Source organism: Equus przewalskii, chromosome 16, assembly GCF_037783145.1.
Source record: "Equus przewalskii isolate Varuska chromosome 16, EquPr2, whole genome shotgun sequence".
In the NCBI taxonomy this organism is placed as follows: Eukaryota; Metazoa; Chordata; class Mammalia; order Perissodactyla; family Equidae; genus Equus; species Equus przewalskii.
In genome coordinates, this window is record NC_091846.1 from 62,770,740 (window position 1) to 62,789,564 (window position 18,825).

The 18,825-nt window shown below is 35.6% G+C and overlaps 1 protein-coding gene across 2 annotated transcripts in view; it reads left to right on the forward strand.

Annotated features, from left to right (window-relative positions):
• The window catches only part of GPC5 (glypican 5), a 1,274,636-nt gene that overhangs the window by 914,958 nt on the left and 340,853 nt on the right, over positions 1–18,825 (forward strand). The window contains exon 8 of one of the 2 annotated variants that reach the window (XM_070579056.1): positions 1,258–1,407. The exons of the other annotated variant lie outside the window; for it this stretch is intronic. Coding sequence (XP_070435157.1) covers positions 1,258–1,283 — 26 coding nt within the window. The 3' untranslated portion in view covers positions 1,284–1,407. Of the gene's footprint in view, positions 1–1,257; positions 1,408–18,825 lie in introns of those variants that run through there. 2 annotated transcript variants of the gene reach the window in all.

Here is an 18,825-nt window from a genome sequence, read left to right on the forward strand (position 1 = left end):
GTATCAGATACATAATGTCAAAAAAAAAAGCCATCTGAAGTAATATAGGATAACTAAATGGTGTCCAAATAATTTCAAACCCTTAAAATGTTTTGGAAATGCTTAGTAAATACTTTAGTTACATATATAATACAATATATATTTTAAAACTTATTAGATGCTTTTCAGAAAAACACATTAGAGTGATCTTGATGGGCATAGAGTTGGACTCAGCATAATTGGTAAAACGAGCTTAAGGAAGATTATCATTAGATTTTGTTAATTTTACTACTTTACTGTGGCATAAGAATTGCTCATTCAAAATGCCTTTAGAAATTCTTTTTAAAATTGATAATTCAGCTTAGGGAATGAATCCATATTAAAACTTCATTCATCCCAGCTATAGAATTTTGGCAGATTGCTACTTAATGGTATGAAACAGAGACATTCTTAAGTGATAGAATGGGACTATACCAAACTAAAAACCGTCTGCACAGCAAAGGAAACCATCAACAAAACGAAAAGACAACCTAACAATTGGGAGAAGACATTTGCAAACCATATATCGGATAAGGGGTTGATATCCAAAATATACAAAGAGCTCATACATCGCAACAACAAAAAAAACAACAACCTAATTAAACACTGGGCAAAAGATCTGAAAATACATTTTTCCAAAGAAGATATACGGATGGCTAACAGGTACATGAAAATATGTTCAACATGCAATGCAAATCAAAACTACAGTGAGATTATCACCTCACTCCAGTCAGAACGGCTATAATTAAGAAGACAGGAAACATCAGGTGTTGGAGAGGATGTGGGGAGAAGGGAACCCTAGTATACTACTGGTGGGAGAGTAAACTGGTACAGCCACTATGGAAAACAGTGTGGAGTTTCCTCAGAAAACTAAGAATTGATCTACCAGAGCAGCAGTGGCACAGTGGTTAAGTGCGCACGTTCTGCTTCTCAGTGGCCTAGGGTTCACTGGTTGGGATCCCAGGTGCGGACATGGCACCACTTGGCAAAAGCCATGCTGAGGTAGGCATCCCACATATAAAGTAGAGGAAGATGGGCATGAATGTTAGTTCAGGGCCAGTCTTCCTCAGCAAAAAGAGGAGGATTGGCAGCAGTTAGCTCAGGGCTGATCTTCCTAAAAAAAAAATAAAAATAGAAAACATCTACCATATGATCCAGGTATTCCACAGCTGGGTATTTATCCAAAGACCTTGAAAACACAAATGCATAACGATACATGCACCCCTATGTTCATTGCAGCATTATTCACAATGGCAAAGACTTGAAAGCAACCTAGGTGCCCATCAAGGGATGGATGGATAAAGAAGATGTGGTGTCTATACACAATGGAATACTACTCAGCCATAACAAAGGATGAAATCCAGTCATTTGTGACAACATGGATGGACCTTGAAGGTATTATGCGAAGTGAAATAAGTCAGAGGGAGAAAGTCAAATACCATATGATCTCACTCATAAGTAGAAGATAAAAACAATGACAAACAAACACATAGCAACAGAGATTGGATTGGTGGTTACCAGAGGGGAAGGGGGAAGGGGGGAGGGCAAAAGCGGAGATTAGGCTCACATGTGAGGGGATAGGCTATAATTAGTTTTTGGGTGGTGAACATGATGTAATCTAACAGAATTCAAAATATATCATGATGTACATCTGAAAGTTATATAATGTTGTAATCCAATGTTACTGCTATAGAAACAAAAATAAAAATTAAAAAAAAATTACTTTACCATTAGATTTTGTTGATTTTATTATTTCACTTTGGTATAAGAATTGTTATTCAAAATGCCTTTAGAAATCCTTTTTAGACTTAATAATTAGCCTATGGAATGAATCCATATTAAAACTTCATTCATCCTGGCCATAGAATTCTGGCAGATTGCTACTTAACGGTGTGAAGGAGAGACACATTCTTGAGTGATGGTACCAATACAAATATACCCCCAATAAAGCTAATGCTATTAGATTCTAAAAATGTGCCTACTGGGAGGGCCATAACCTGTAAAAATCAAGAGTTGCAAAGTCAGGTCATGTGTTGTGTAAGTGCCTTCATCCATATATTCTCAGGCAGTTCTGCTAATTTTCAGGTAAAGTGTTGGCTCTGGACTCTTTTTACAGTCAATTTTATGGAAGTTCAGTTTTTCTACTAACAAACCTTCCCAAGGCTCTTATCAATCCAAAAATGTGATGTTCAAGCCTTCTGAGTTAAAATGAAAAAGCCAGGCATATCTCAAAACAAAAGGTGAAACAAAAGTAACAATAGTGGTTATCATTTAAAAAGCATATGCAGTCCAAACCGCTTATTATGGAGCTACTGGGCTAATGGGCACTCCTGGGTTCCTTGTTCCTTTAGCCTTTGGCCACTGCACTTTCTCTTCCTTGTTTCCAGATACAGTCCTCTCGTGTTATCGAGCCTTGTAGGTCATTAAACCCACTCTCAACTCCTAGTGAGTCTCACAACAAAATATAAACTATAAAAGGCCCATATTATCTGTACTTTGTTGAAATATGAATATAAGTATTAATGTATGTTAAATAGGAGTATATGGCATTATTCCTAGTGTTTTTATTAGAATGAAGCTTGAAATCTACAGTTTTAGTTTTTATGCTTAGACCATAAGCATTATGTGATGCAGTGAAGAGACTAAAGATAGAACTGAAATGGAATAATTATAAAAGAGTTCTAAAAGAACAATAGAGTGGGGTACAATGTCATCAGTTTATAGTATTTCAGGAATACTGAAAATCAAGAATAGTAATCACCAAACAATGGAATTCTGACTTGAGCATTACACTTTGAAGATAGACTTCATAAGGTCCATTGAATAAAATCAAAATAATTACTTAGTATAATTTTTATGACCACACTGTTAAAACAAGACTACAAAATCATATGTATACTTCAATGTTATTATACATTAATCATAGTCTAATAAATTAAAAATCTGGGCCCCAAAGGCCTTCAACCCTTCAACAAAAGAAAATTTTGAGTATAGTTTATTGTTGTTATACATTAATTAGTCTAATAAATTAAGATCAAGAGCAGAAAAATCTGTAGGTCTAACCTTAAGTAAAAGGAAAGTATAGCTGAACAGAACTTGTGAATTATTCAGGGAATTTCAGAAGTAAAACATTTTTTCCCCTACCCTACACTTTCAATGAATCTTGAAAGACTGGGAACCTTGAATAAGAGAAACTGGGAGGGGCTTCTGTATTCGCTAGCCCCACCTCAGCGACACAAGCAGAGATGAATATTTCTGTTTATAATTTTACTTAGGCATCCTCATGAAGTAAAGACAAACTTCTGTATGGAAGCAGCAAGCTGGTTGATGTTTACTCCATGAGGTGATAGAGGGAAGAACATGTAAAACTGGCCAGCCAAGTATAAAAGCAAAGCCAATGTGTAGGTCACACAGTGTATTCCAGCTGTGTGGTATCATAAAGCCTTATGTTTAAGAGGTTACTCCCTGACTGAGGTTCCGGAAGAGGCTCTGTATCTTTAGGACCTATCTACAGCAATCAGAAGCCTGCTTCTCTTCTCTTTCTGTCTTTGTTTTTTCACCCTTAATATGGAATAATAAGTTATTGTTGGAAAATAAGATGAGACAAGGAAGGTCAAACTTTTAGCTGGTTCCTGGCACAGAGGAAGTCTTCCGTTAAGTTCATCTATTATCTTTATTATGGAAAATATTGACTCTTAGTCATCTATTCTTTTTTACTCCAAGTTTACAAATGACAACTATAATTAATGGATTATGATTTTAATAGAAATGTGTCCATGTGCTAATATGCCTCATATTAGCATTAATCTCGCTGACTCAAGATGGTATCCGTTCTTTTCCTGGCCCTACCTTTAACAATAAACTGCACCTGTTCCTTCTGTGGCAGGCAGGATTCAGAAAGACTTTCTGCCACTCTGCTCTTGAGTGCCAAAGTGCCAGGGCCAGATGGAGTTCCCTGGGTTCAGCAGTGCATTACGAGGCGGTTAAGTGACATGTTCCCCTGGTGAAATGAGATGAACAATCTGGTCTAGGTCTCCCCAGGACATCTATGTACGTTTCTGACTCTCTCTGGAAACTTAGTCTCTTTCCTCCATGTCATCCCCCTAAAATTTGCATTAAGATAAGATGTATAAAAGATAGTATACTAACTCAACACTTCAACAGAGAAATAATGACTAAAATAATTGTAGTGCCATGCAGGATGGGAATCAGATGGATTAGTATTATTTATATGGCAGTTGAGATTTCTATCATCATAAGGGATACATAACCTAAACTGTATGTTCTATATTTGCCTTAATCAACACTAGTCATTTAAAAATATGTAATTATAGTCAATAATAAAAGTTACTACCTCAAGTCTTATTTTTAACAAGTGTCCGTAGAGACTGACTTGTGTTTTAACTATTTTATGTTCACCATGGAATTACCAACACTTTGTTATTGCTGCAAAATTAGCAAAAGTTCAGGTAAGAGGAAAGGAAGAATATGTCTATCTATCTGTCTATCTATCTATTTATCTATCTATCTATGCATGCATGAACCTCAAATAGATTCAGCTTTTGGAAATTCAAGTTCAGCCTAAGTAGTTGGTTTTATAAGTCAAATGTTTAGTACAAGTATTTCTGATATGTGGTAATAAATGTTTTCAAAACAAACAACAATACACCCTACTCCATAACATTACGCCCATAAAGGAACATTGCTAATGCAATAAATAAAAATTTGGGGGCCCACTCTGCAAAACATATGCAACTTTGTAACCATAGACAAATGAATATGATACGATCCTAATGAAAACAATAACAGATCCAAAAATAGTAGGTAAATATTATTACCTAATTAGTAGGTAAATATTACAGTTACCATAGAATTTACCTTTTAAAAAATTGTAGTGGAAGCAACTTGAAGTAATGGGGTGTGAAGAAAGGTTAACACTTCTGAGTTATAGAAACAAAGGCAAAATGTATACATAAAAGAGGTAGTGAACTTTCACCTATAGCTATGTAGAATAACTATGATTCTTTTTACCAAGCCCTAGTTATCAAAGAAATCTTGTTGGTAAAGTCCCTTTTTAACTAAAATGCATACATCAGCAATAACAACAAAACCAGCTAAAGTTCTTAGGAGTGGAATAAAAATACCTTCCTAAGTAAGACTTACTGGAAATATATCTGAAATTCGGAAAGGAATTGAAATGATAGCTATCATTTGATGTCAAGATATGTACCCAGCTTTGTTCCTTGCATTAACTCACATTTAATATTTAGGGTAAACCTGGGACGATGGTAAAATTATTATTGCCATTTTATAGGTAAAGAAACTGTGGCGCAGAAGTTAAATCCCCAGCTCTACCCATTACATGACAAGGGACACACATAAAGGAAACTGGATTTCAAGGAGGCGAAACTAGCTCCAGAGCTCATGTTCTTCCTCAAACTCTATGCCACACTGCTATCTGAGCCACCTGGAGCTGGGATTACAATACCAACACCATCCTCTGATGGCATTCCATCCTTGATTAATAAGAATATGATTATTTTTTCATCATTCATCCCTTACTTTCTAGAATAATGTGTGAAGGAAAGCACACCTTCTAAAATGTGAAAGGTCTTGCAAATAGGATACAAATATTCTTGCTATAATTTTACAGTTTAAGTTGCATATAGCATTTAATAGCATGGTCACCATTTTGCAATGTATAACAATATCAAATCACTGTTGTACACTTGAAACTCATATAATATTGTATGTCAGTTATACTTCAATCAAGAAAATTTTAAAAGCAAATTCTGATTTAGCAGGTCATGAATATTATACTTTCTCATAGAAGATCACACACAAATTTTGCTTCCTACTTACATAATCTTGATATTTATGGAGGTTTTGATCCAAATAAGCATGTAGGGGACTGCTAGGTTATGGGGTGTGGATAAACATTAAAAATGGGTTGAACGAAAAAAAAAAAAAGCAAGTAGTGGAAGAGCTAGCTCGTCCAAATCACACGGGTACACAGAATGACAAGAGCTCCGTACTGCCTAGAAATTGAGCAAATAAGTTGAACAGAGAGAAATTGAAATTACACAAACTAAGTTTAAGTTTTTATAATTTCTTGTGAAAACAGAAGTTCTTGACTAAAGACATCAATGTGTTTTGAAGTTCCTAAAATATTCTGACAGAAATTGCAAAAATGCAGTGCAAATGAAATCAGACTGTCTTTTCCCCTAATCCCTTTTTAAAAATAATGCATGCATGTCTTTGAGGGAAATTGAACATGGTGTTGTAAAGGATGGCAAGATGCAATTGTAACGCTACGTTTTTGCTTTGTTAGTCCAGGCTGTCGTTTTTATATATAAATGTTAGAAAATATAACACTACATTTCTTTCATTTAAAATTACCTGTTTCTGTGGCAGCAAGGGCAGGGCATATTCTTATTGAGGTCACATAGTCTTCATTAATGAGAGAAATCTCCATTGTCATATAAACAGCATGCAACCTCTCTGATTTGATCCATCTGGCTCCACAGTATTCAGCAACATCTTTTTCAGGGTCGAGGTTAGAAGGAACACTAACTACATCCCAGGATACCCAGCTCAAGCCAAGGTTAAGCACATCTCCACGGTTTGACATATCTATCCTTAGTTCAAGCCATATTCCCCAGGTTGAAAACAAAACAAAGATACTTTTGGTAATGTTATCTCTATGCCTATAACAAGTTATTTATCCTGGAAGACATCTTTACTTTTACAGACTTCAAGCATTCTATCGTAAGTATGAATTGGACGTTGCATTCACTTTACTGGTGTTTCTGTTTGTTTTTACTCATAAACAGCGTGACTTGCCTATCTTTGTGTTTGCTTCAGTGTAGTATTTTCTAGAAAGCATTGACCTTGAGGAAACCTCACTATGGATTCATGACTATGATCCTAGATTCAAGGCCCAGAAATAAAGAAACTTCCACTGGACGGTAAAACATAGTGGGAGGAGCTCAGCCTCTGGAATGAGAATGCCACTTCCTGGCTGTGTTACTCAATTTTTTTTTTAAACATCTGGTGCCTATATTCCTCTTTTTTTTTTCTTTTCTCCCCAAAGCTCCAGTATATAGTTGTATATCCTAACTGCAGGTCCTTCTAATTCTTCTGTGTGGGATGCCACCACAGCATGGCTTGCTAAGCAGTGTGTAGGTCTGTGCCCAGGATCTGAACTGGCGAAGTGTCCTAGCAGATTCCACAACAAAGACCACAACCTGGAATTAATTATCATAGTAAATACCCAGAAAGTGTTTGGGGTGTGCGTCCACAATGTGCCAGGAATGGAACTAATGGTAAATGGTGGGCAAGGTGGACATGGTGCCTGCCCTCAAAGATCTTTCAGGCTAGTGATATCTGTCTTGCTGTGGTATAAATTTGCCTGTACTTGGAGTTTTATTATGGAGCCAAAGATGGAGCCTTCATCCTAGCCGATGATGAAGACTTAGCAGTTCAGAAAAAATAAATAAAAAATATATATATAGGATTTTGGTGCTAAATGTTTTACTGCTTTTCACTCTTTTCAGTGATTTCTTTAGCTTAAGTGTATACATCCGTAAAATAGAAGAAATATTCCATTCTACTTAAAAAGACATTACAAGAAATAGCTGGACAAACGAGCTTAATTTAGCACTAAAACAGGCTCTTGTAATGATAGCTCCACTAAATGCTACTATCGTCGGGGAGAGGAGCTATATCTTCTTCGTCTCAGTATCACTCACTTAATTTGCATATGTTATAGATCTAACACATGTTGAGAAAGAAGTATGAACTCAGAGTAAGGAATGGAGGCGTAGTCACCTTTCCCACACGGGAAACAGGCTTCAATGTGAATACCAGGGGTCAGCATTCAGACAGAAAGTGCTGCTAGTAGTGGATACTGAAGACGTAAGGAACTTGGTGACTTCAGTAGTTCCGCTGAAAGTGGCTGTTACGACCAGCATAAGCTCTGACCATTCACGAATGCACTTAGGGTATGCCAGCTTATTTCAGTATTCTGCTCTGAGGGAACAGAATAGAAATATTCAAAGGTAAAAAAAAATCAATTTTCCCTAAAGAAATGCACTATACATATTTCATATATGATCTCTGAAAAAATTTAAGATTTATTAGGAAAAATTCAATACCAGCAAAATAGATAAGTTTCAAGTGCAATAAGTCTGTAGTCTCTAGAAATATGTTTTGCAAACGACTCTTGCGTAAGCAGTACCCATGGAACACGGAAGCATATTGATTTTAGAATAAATATTATATACTACAAATGGATTTTAATAGAGCAAGACATAGAAAAGATACCACAGGGCCTATCAGAGTTATGGAAAACACCAAAGGAAGACTGTGATTCCTCCCCAGCTTCTGAAATAGGAAAAAAACCTATTTTAGTTTTAAAGTATTTTTATTTCTGAATTGTAAATATTTTTGTAAAAATATGTTTTAAACTCCATTTCAGGGCTAGCAGCTATTAATATCTAAGCTATAAATTTTAGCATCTGTGGTTGCAATGTCTCATGACCTATCAAGACAAAAACACCAACAACAAAACAGAAACAGACTCATAGATACAGAGAAGAAATTTGTGGTTGCCGGAGGGCTGAGGGGTAGAGCAAAGAGTGAAATAGGTGCAGAGGATTAAGAGGTTCAAGCTTTCAGTCACACAATAACTAAGCATAGGGATGTAATACACAGCAGAGGGAACATAGGCAACAATATTGTAATAACTTTGTATGGTGACAGATGGCTATTAGTCTTATCAGGGTGATCATTTTGTAATGTAAATAAGTGTTGAATCACTATGTTGTACACCTGACATTAACAATATTGATGTCAACTAACTTCAATTAAAAAAATAAATAAACATAATATTATTACTTCAGCTAAATGGTTATACTCACTACATATTATAGTTTACCAAAAGTGTATTTCTTCTAGAAAGAAGAGTATATTTCTTTTGGGTCCGTTCATTGAAACTCAGACTTCCAATGCTTAAATATTTACCTTCAAAAAATCTTTTCTCAAATAGAGAACACACAGGCATTCAAATACGAATACATTTTGACTTGAAAAAATAACCTCACCATATTTTAATCTCTTTAAATAAGAATGGAATAATCATTGTGCCTTTCGAAATAAGTACGTAACTACTAACTGTATATCATGACATTAAAGTGTTCATGTTAGCCAAAAGTTGATTTTTTCCCAAATATTGACTGCCACTTCACTGTAGATCATTTTCTCTCCACTGTAGAACTCAGTTTCTTAACACTAATGGATGTTGCCTGGAGGGGCCCTTGCTTCTAAAATTCTCTGTGCCTTCAGGATGTTGTATACTACATAATTTTACTTGAATATATAACAAGTGGCTCTAAATAAATATATATATGTATCTATCTATCTATCTATCTCAAACTATACTTGTTATCTTTTCCCCAAAAAATGAACTTCCTGTTTCTCCTAGCTCATAACAATACTACTCAGGGACCTGCCATTAACTAAGTTTCCTCTTTTCTTCAGCACCCCTACATCCGTCATTCATCCTCCTTAACAACTTTAAAATCCAACACCTGGTTACATAATTTCTGAAGCCTAGGGCAAAATGAAAATGTGGACTCCTTCTTCACAAACACCAAGAATTTCTATACCATGACAGCAGAACATTAAACCAAATGCAAGCACTTCTGAGCATGGGGCCCTGTGGACTGCACACACTGCATACCCACCAGCACTTCCAGCACCTCCATCACCTCTTATTTAATTTTCTGATCATGAGACTATTGTCCTATACTCTTGAAACTGCTCTCTGTATTTCTGTGTTCCCATCCCATCCCCAGAGTCTATCCTCTATGTCACGGTTTTCAACCTCAGCACTACTGCATATTGGACTAGATAATTCTTTGCTGTGGGGGGTTGTCCAGTGCATTTAAAAATGTTGAGCAGCATCTGTGGTCTCTACCCATTAGATACCAGCACCTCCCCTACACAAGTTGTCATCATCAAAAATATCTCCAGGTGTTTATGTATGTCCTCGGAAGGGCAAAATCGTACCCTATTGAGAACCACTGCTCTACATTATTAAAGTGCTCTTTGCAAAGTATGGAGATGGTCTTGCTACCCTCATGCTTCAAAACCTTTGAAGAACTCCTTCAAGGCTATAGGTTGAAGTCCAACTCTTCATCATGATATTCAAGGGTTGTCATAACTTGGCCTTGTGTATCTTTCCAACTCTAACCCAAATTTAGCTCACGTATCACCTTTGAACTCTGGACTCCATCCTTGCCAAATCACTTAGTTTTATTCACATGCTTTTTACTATGTTTGTAACTGTGCTTACTCTAATGTCTTTAATTACACGCTCCTGCCATTCATCTCTCCTTTCACCCAAAATTCCTTTTAAGATTAAGTTAGAATATCATCTTATTTTGATGAAATCTTGCCTATCTTCATGCCATCCCACACAGAATTGAGTATTATTTTCTTTCTGCCCTGTATTGTGCCTATAAGTGTGTTGTACCGACATGCGGTTTCTAAATTTAACATGACTAAGAGAGGTTTAACTTTTCAGTCCTTCAAAGCATTTCCACAAATTAAAATAATTAGTCCATCTTCATAAACATTACATTGAGCCCATCCAATTTACTTTGGAGCATATGGTCATATAGAGAAAGTTTCTAAATAGAAAAACTTCTATGTCTGTTGTGTCATTCGCAAATTGTTATTATGCTTGATTTTCTATGTGCCTAATTCAATATACTGGTCTATATATTCTTGAAAGCTAGGGAACATTTGTTGTATGTATTTATCTCTAACACACAGCGTATTACTTAACATATACTAGGGATTTACTTAATCTTTATTAAAAGAAAGATGGGAAGGGAGAAAAGGAGGAAAGAAGAGAAAAAAGGGAGGGATGGAAGGAAGAAGAAAAAGACAGGGAGAAAAAAATATTGAATGAGAGTCCTGGGGCTCTTGATAAATGGTCTTCAGAGTCATATTTAGACAGTCTTTCCTTGCCTCTCAGCATATTCATATCCAGATTCTTCGACATCATCATTAGTGTCATCACCACCATAAGATTAATAAACACAATGATAAGAACATATACTGAGCGTTTTCTAAGCACTTTATAAGTGTATAAAGTGAGACCCCCTTTAAGTATATATATTCCTTTGAGAGACCCACGTGCTTCGTGGATGCCTACTCTAGGATTGGAATGCTGCTGTTTTTGTTAATCCATCCACCCTAATATTATCACTTAAAGGCTTATAGTTTAGCATTCAGATATGTATATGCATATTTACTAATGTATATTATAAACTTTGTCCAAACAAAAGATAACTGAATTCTACAAAAAATGCTACAGCTTTTCTTTTTAAATTCTCCACATCCTACTGAAAACATAATTTCAAGTTTATATAGGAAAGATTGCAAAAATGAATCACCCACTTGGATAACTCTCCCCATAATTTTGGTAGTGCATAGATACACTTCATAGGATGGTGAACAAGCTCTCAGTAAGCATGGCAGGATTCAGCAACTAGTGTTCAAGACACGTCCTTCACTGAGGGGCTCACAGAAGATTCCAAATCTCTGTTCCTCATGATTACACTTTGATTATGAATTTAAATCACTTGAAGTCCATCTGTTCATCAAGTATAATTTACTGTCAAATCCAATAAGCGACAGGATATTCCTTTTCTTTAATTCTGACCTTGTTCTTGGCACAGAGGAAGTTGGTTCAAATATGACAAATTTTCCCCTGACAGCTGGACGATTGCTCACTGTGGTCAAATGAGAAATCTGTTGGAGGGAATAGGCAGGCTGGATGCACCAAATATTTTACCATTCTAAAATGGTCTTTTGAATGCATATATTATTTCTCAAATTTTCCTTTGCTTGATTTAATAATTTTCTACCTTTATGCTCTGTTAGTCTTATGAAATCCATACATCTTATCTCCAACTGCTTTTGATATATAACCTGTGTTGCAAGCTTCTTTTATTATTATTTAAAAACTAAAAAATTCCCCTTTTTTTCTTCCTTCTGTCTCTCTAGTTTAAAACATCTTGTGAACTCTAACTTAGCTTTTTTAAAAAACGAAAAACCATAACGCAGAATTAGGAAGGAAATTTATCTGTCCTATTAGATTGTGATTTCCTTGAAGTTGAAGGCCATGTTTTAAACTTCTCTTTACATCTCCACCAAATAGCACAGCAACTGGTAGAATTTCAATAAAAACATCCCTGGGAAGTAATTTGAAGTATTGTTAAGACAAGTGGTATAATATTATCATTCGTTATGAATAAACAGTTTGAATATAAGCAATCTTAATTTGGTTTATCACATAATCTTTGTCTGACATGCCATAATAATAATACAAGTATACATAACATTCTTACCGTTCAATTGTATTTGTACAATACCAATTACTTTTTTGTACTTTGTACATTTTTTTAAACGTACTTTGGACATTTAAAGGACATGACTTGTATCGTATTTTTATTGCAGTGTTCTTAAAAGTTAATATGCATTTGTTAACTTTATGTCTCTTCACTAAAGTCAATGCCTTTTTAAAAGTGAACAAAGTGTGGGATACCCAAGGCATATTTTTATTCTCAGATCAGAAAAAACATAGAACTCAAAAAGTAAGGTTACTACTAGCCCCTTTCTTCTTCCTTTCCTCCCTCCCTTTTTTTTCCCTTTGTTCCTTCCTCCCCTCCTCTTTCATTCTTTCTGCAAGGAAAAATTAAGTAGCCGATATATGCTGGGCACTTTGCTATGTGAGGGATGAATAAAAAACAATCACTAGCTTTTAAGATGACATGTCCCAGAGGATATTAAAGAAATTCGCATCCTTATTTAACACTCAGGGTGCTTATAAAGTAGTCCTAGAGAACAATTGAATCCTCAATTATGCCTCACACTAAAAATAGTTATTTCAATAAAGAAGAAATCAATATCACTTGGAAAAGTTGGAAACTGCTATAAGGACACTGTCCGGTTGAGCTAAGTCTTGAACACTGCCTAGTGTTTGAGGAAATGGAGAGGGGCGGGAAGAAGGCTGGAAGTCTTCCTTGAAGTAGGAGGAGAATATTAAAGTATGTGTGAAAGTAAAATAAAAAAATTTGTTAGAGCTAAGAACATAAACCTCAGAGCCCCTTGATCCTAGATAGAAGCATCTAAAAATGCAATAGAGAATTCTAGATCCTAGGGTGACATAAGTAAAAGTTGTGTTTTCCCAGTAGGAGGTACAAGATGTATTACAGGAAAAGTGTTGGAGTTAGGGAGACTAGCTGGGAGACTGTGAAATATGAGTGAAACTTAGAAACATTGCAAAGGAAGAAACAATTGGTCTTAACATCAGACTAGTAAGAGTTTCTCCGTGCACGTGGCTGTATATGTCAGCATTTTCTTCTTTTTTTAAAAAATCAATCAAAAATACCTGGGAGCATGAAAAATAAATCCTGTAAGCTTTATATTTGGTGAAACTAAGTGAAATGTATTCTCTATAGACTCAAATGTACAGGAAAGATGCAAAGACAAAGCACGGAAAAGAAAATTGGAAAGCAATGAGAGGATTTGTTTGGAGCAGGAAACTTTATCAATTGATTCAACAAATAATGTATTGAGCTTCTCCTGTAAGTCAGGCTCTGCTTTAGGCAAGGGGGAAACATAATGAAATGGACTAAAGTTCCTGCCCTCAGAGCTTATTGTGTTGTTGAGAGAGACAGACAATAATAAAATAATTAAAATATATAGTGATGAGGGGTGATAAGCACTATGAAGAAAAATAAAGCAGGAAAAGGGAATAGAGAATGTGCAAAAAGGGAAACTTTAATTTTAAATAGACTAGTCAGAGAGGGTGCTGTAGACTGAATGTTTCTGTCTTCCCCAAATTCTCCTGTTGAAACCTTAATCCCCACTGTGGTACTTGGAGATGGGAGTCTTTGGGAGGTAATTAGATCATGAGGGTGGGGCCCCCATGATAGGATTAGTGCCCTTATAAGAAGAGAAACAAGAGAGTTTGCTAGCTTGTTCTCTGTTCTCCATCATGTGAGGAAATAATGAAAAGATGGCCATCTGCACACCAGGAAGAAAGTCCTCATCAGACCTTGATCTTGGACTTCTAAACCTCCAGAACTGTGGGAAATAAATGCTTGTTGTTTAAGGCATGCAGTCTATGGTATTTTCTTATAAAAGCCTCAGCAGACTAAGACAGAAGGTCTCTCTGAGTAGGCGATATTCGAGAAAAGACCCCTGAGAAAGATGAGAGAGGTAAAGGCAACAGAAAGTAGAAAGACCTGGAGGCCCAGGATGTCTGAGGGGCAAGGGGGATGCCCGTGTGGCTGCACCTGAGAGAAGCATCAGGCAACTCTCAGGGAACGCAGTTAGAGAAATACCAGCATGACAAGTTTTGGGGAGTTTTGCAAGTGAGAGTGAACACTGACTCTTTAATCAGAGTGACATAGGAAGCCATTGGAGGATGTTGAGCAGAAAGACTGATGTGATGTGATTTACAGTTTCACAGGATCATTTTGTTTTGCTTCCGCATTTAGAACAGGCACACAGTTCAAGGTGAAAGCAGGGGCACCAATTACAAGGCTTTGTAACATCCCAGGTAAGAGATGATGAAGTGGGCCAGGGTGATATCAGTAGAGGTGGTGAAAAGTGATTAGAATCAGATCCACAAAGAAAGTAGAGAATTTGGTGATGGATGAGATGTGGAGTATAAAAGAAGAGTCTAGGTGGTTTCCAGATCTTTGTCCTGAGTAATTGGAAGGATGGAGTTGAAATTAACTCAGATGGGACAGACTACAGATGCAGTTTTTGGGGAAAAGAACAGTAATTTGGATTTGGAAATGTTAAATTTGAGGTACCTAGTGATCGCTCACGTAGACATGTATAATAGACAATTGGATCTATGAGTCTGGAATTCTAGGGGGACATCTGGATTGGGAAATAAATCTGAGATTTGCCCCAGTGAAGATGGTATTTAAAACCACGAGATTGGAAGAGATCTCCAAAAGAATGTTTTTTATTATTGTAGTTTTTTTTTTTAATAAAGAAATATGAGGCATCTCTCAGCACGGTAAAGATGAAGGGCGTACTCTACGGTACATTTGTTTTTCTGATTTGCAGAACCAGAGAGAGGGGGACCTGTGCCAGGGCCATCCACGACCTGCGTTGGTTCAGAGAATAGAGGTGTAGGCTTAGAACTTTACTGGGAATCTTAGATAAGCCAGATTTGTACGAGGAAAACATCAAAATTACCTCAAGATTTCCATCACCTTTTCTTGAGGTTTATAAGACAAATATGATTATAAACAGAACATCGGATTTTCAGCAGAAGATGTGAGATGTTTTTCTTTGAACTGGGTCTATGCAGTTCTCTGTAGCGCTCCTGGTGGGTATCAGCTGTCTAGGTTGCTCCTTACACTCAGAAAGTAGATGAGCTGCCTGATCTCTCAGGACCTAACTCTACTCTTGGGCAAGGCCCTTAACCTCTCTCTGTCTCATTTTCCTCATAGCAAAAGGAAGGATTTGCCACGTGCCTCCCATCTCTGAAAGTCTATTACTCCCACCCCCTCATCATTCATTAGCATCTGCTTTAACTGCATGCTGAGTGGAATTTTATTGCTTTAGGATAAAGCAACTGTGATGTTTAAGTTATATTTGCATGTTAAATGATCTCGGTTTGGAGAAAAAATCATTTTAATTTTAAGAGAGCTCCTCAATTACAGGATACTGTGCTGTTCATCTTTATAACACAGATACACAAAGTAATATTTAGCAAGCTTTATTTACATTTCCCCTAGTTTATATTTAATATCTTTCCAGATAAGTTTCCATAAATAATCTTTACTAATTATAAGACATAAAGCATTTTTATCTATGAAAAGTCACATTTTTCTTCCAAAGTTTGCTTTACTTTAAAATGTAGTTTTAAAATAAGATTTTAAATTATTTTCAATTCAATTTATTGGATTTAGGATTTTCTCGGGAAGAAGAGATGTCTGCCCATTGCACTCTCAGTTGTCATTTTATTCCTTGTCTATTTTTTTTTAAATATTTTAAATTGAACGGAAGAGTGGGAATAGGTATGCTAGGCATTGCTGACTATTGTGCAGGTGTCATTCGAATTAACAAAGGCAGGATGAGGGAAGGATTGGTGTCATTAGTGTTCTAAGGACAAAATGAGACTCAAGAAGGTTGAATAACTTGATCAAAGTTGTATAATTTGTCACTTGGATCTGACTAGAGAGATCAGGATATTTCCATTAACCCTCATATTTTCGAGCAGCCCCATACCTTACTCCAAATCCTGAGTTTTATACATTGCTTAAGGCCTATTCCATCCATGTGAACGAATCATATCAAATGATGCCTAGTTAAATTTTTATTAATGTGTCTGTCTTTTATCTCTGCCATGAAAATTTCCAAATCTTTAAACCAGACGATTATAGATAGATTTTGCAGAAACACATTTATAGAATCAGGAATAAATTTATGGATAAATAAATCACAAAATCTATAAATTTTTAGTAAGAATCTGCCTTCTTTGGTGCTACTTTATCTTTATCTATCAATCCTAAAGAAAGTAAGTCAGAGAGGATTTGATAAATGAAAATTGACTACATTTATTTTCCATCAATTTCACTATGATTAATATAGTTTAGTGATGCATTTGTAGTCAAGAACACCTTAATACATTACAACTTCTTTGAGATTCTTCAGAGAGCTGTGTGCTTACGTATAATAGGGCCAACATTCAGTCACATTGTTCATTCATGTAACAACTCCAAGTGGTGCTATTTACTTAAACTATGAAATTAGAGGCATGTTTTGAGTTACATGGTATGCAACCTCTACAACTCTACACCCTGAACTGCATGGTATAAAATTTATTCTATTTAGAATCATGGAGAAATTTGAAGTTACATACTGCATAATGAATATATCATTAATAATAGAAGCACAAATTTTTGCAAATCAAATCATTTAATTGTATGATATATCATGAGAATTAGAATTACACCTAATATATATTTGTTGGTGGCCTATCTCTTACCCAAAATTATTTGAGGAAGATTATAATTATGTGGATATATCTACAGATTTACATGAGATATTTATATATCTAAACATAATCTTTATATATATAAACATAATATATACTTAAATATTATGATAAAAATAAATATAATGGAAAGAAACAAATATGCTAATAATGACTAGTAAAGTGACTGTGACAGATGGTATATTCATTCTTGTGTTTCTCAACAACCAATGTAAGGAAGAAAGCCAGAATTTGCTAAATTATTTTTCTCCAAAAAGTAGAAAGACTGTCAGATTTTCAAAGGGAAAACACAATTTACTATGCAATTAATTTTAAAATAAATTTCTCATGTGAGCCTTTATTTGAGGCATGGAACACGCGTTATGCAAGTGCGTACGTTGTGGAATAAATAGAATTTTTATAGCAAATATGGAAGAATTTCTTATGCAACTATTTGTTTTAACATTTAAACAGTTCTACTGGAATATTGCTTCTGATGAGATAATCTCACATATGGGTAGGATGTTGACTATTTAGAGAAAGAGATGAAGAGCATATTTTTTAAAATAAGCTAAATGGAATTCATTTCAACATGAGTTTTTAGTTTGATGCCAAACAATTTGATATAATGCTCTGGCTTGACCTAGACTGTTTATAGTCTATCAGACCCAGGGAGAGGTATTCTATATACTTAAATTAGGTGAGCTCCTAGAGAGTCAACACTTTGTTTCGAAACTTGAAAACCCAACCATGTTTTTTTTTTGGCTTTTAGTTTTGGGTTGTTTTTTTTCCTGAAGTGAATGGCCACATTATTTCCACGTGGATGGAATCACTGACGTTCCTTCAGGCAAAACCCTGTTGTTGTTGTTATTTTCTCAAAAAGTCATCTTTATTTCATTTCAGCATTTGAACAACAGCTGAGTAAAATCCCCAAGTTGCACACTTATAGCAGGGAGATTTTATCACAAAACTTTAGCCCAATGCCGATCCTAAAAAACCATTTCATCTTCAATAGTATGGTCTTCCTGTCTGGCCACTAGGATAACTTCAGTGGTGAAGTAGGCTTGCGTATCGGGACAAATTAACTTCAAATATGCTTTGGAAAACAGTGGTTTTAATGATACCAAAAACAAGCGTTAGCTTGATAATAGAACTGTGTCTCTCCTAGTTTTTGTATATAAAATCACCCCATCAGGGTAAGGACTCATCTCCCTGTTTACTCTCAGAGAAAATTATGCATTCGGTTTGTCTCCAAATATTCTCAGACCACTATGGTTTAAATTAAAGAATATAGGATTAAAACACTGATTGACAATGCATCACTTGAAATTTTGATTTTATCTCTCTGTGCACTATTCATGGTAAATTTAAATCTGTCAGTGGTAGTAAAATGTACATTTTATAGAAGCAGTAATAGCCAGGGCTTTTGACCATAGCTGGTTTCTCTTCTAATCAAAAGCCAATGATGGAGTAATAAAAAAAAAGCAATAAAGATTTTTGTTGCTCTTGGTCAATCTCTCCATAAAGGTTTAAACAGTGGTCGATACTGGAATGGTTATACCTAGAAATTCTGTGGTTCCTGCTGTGAGATACTAGGTTAAAGTCTAAACAAAATAAAGCTGGCATAAACACCACTGAGTAAATACCAAATTTTCAGTGAGCAGAGTCTTGTTCCTTCTGAAAATGAGGCCGATTACACCTTGATTCAACTGAGAGGGTACAAGAGG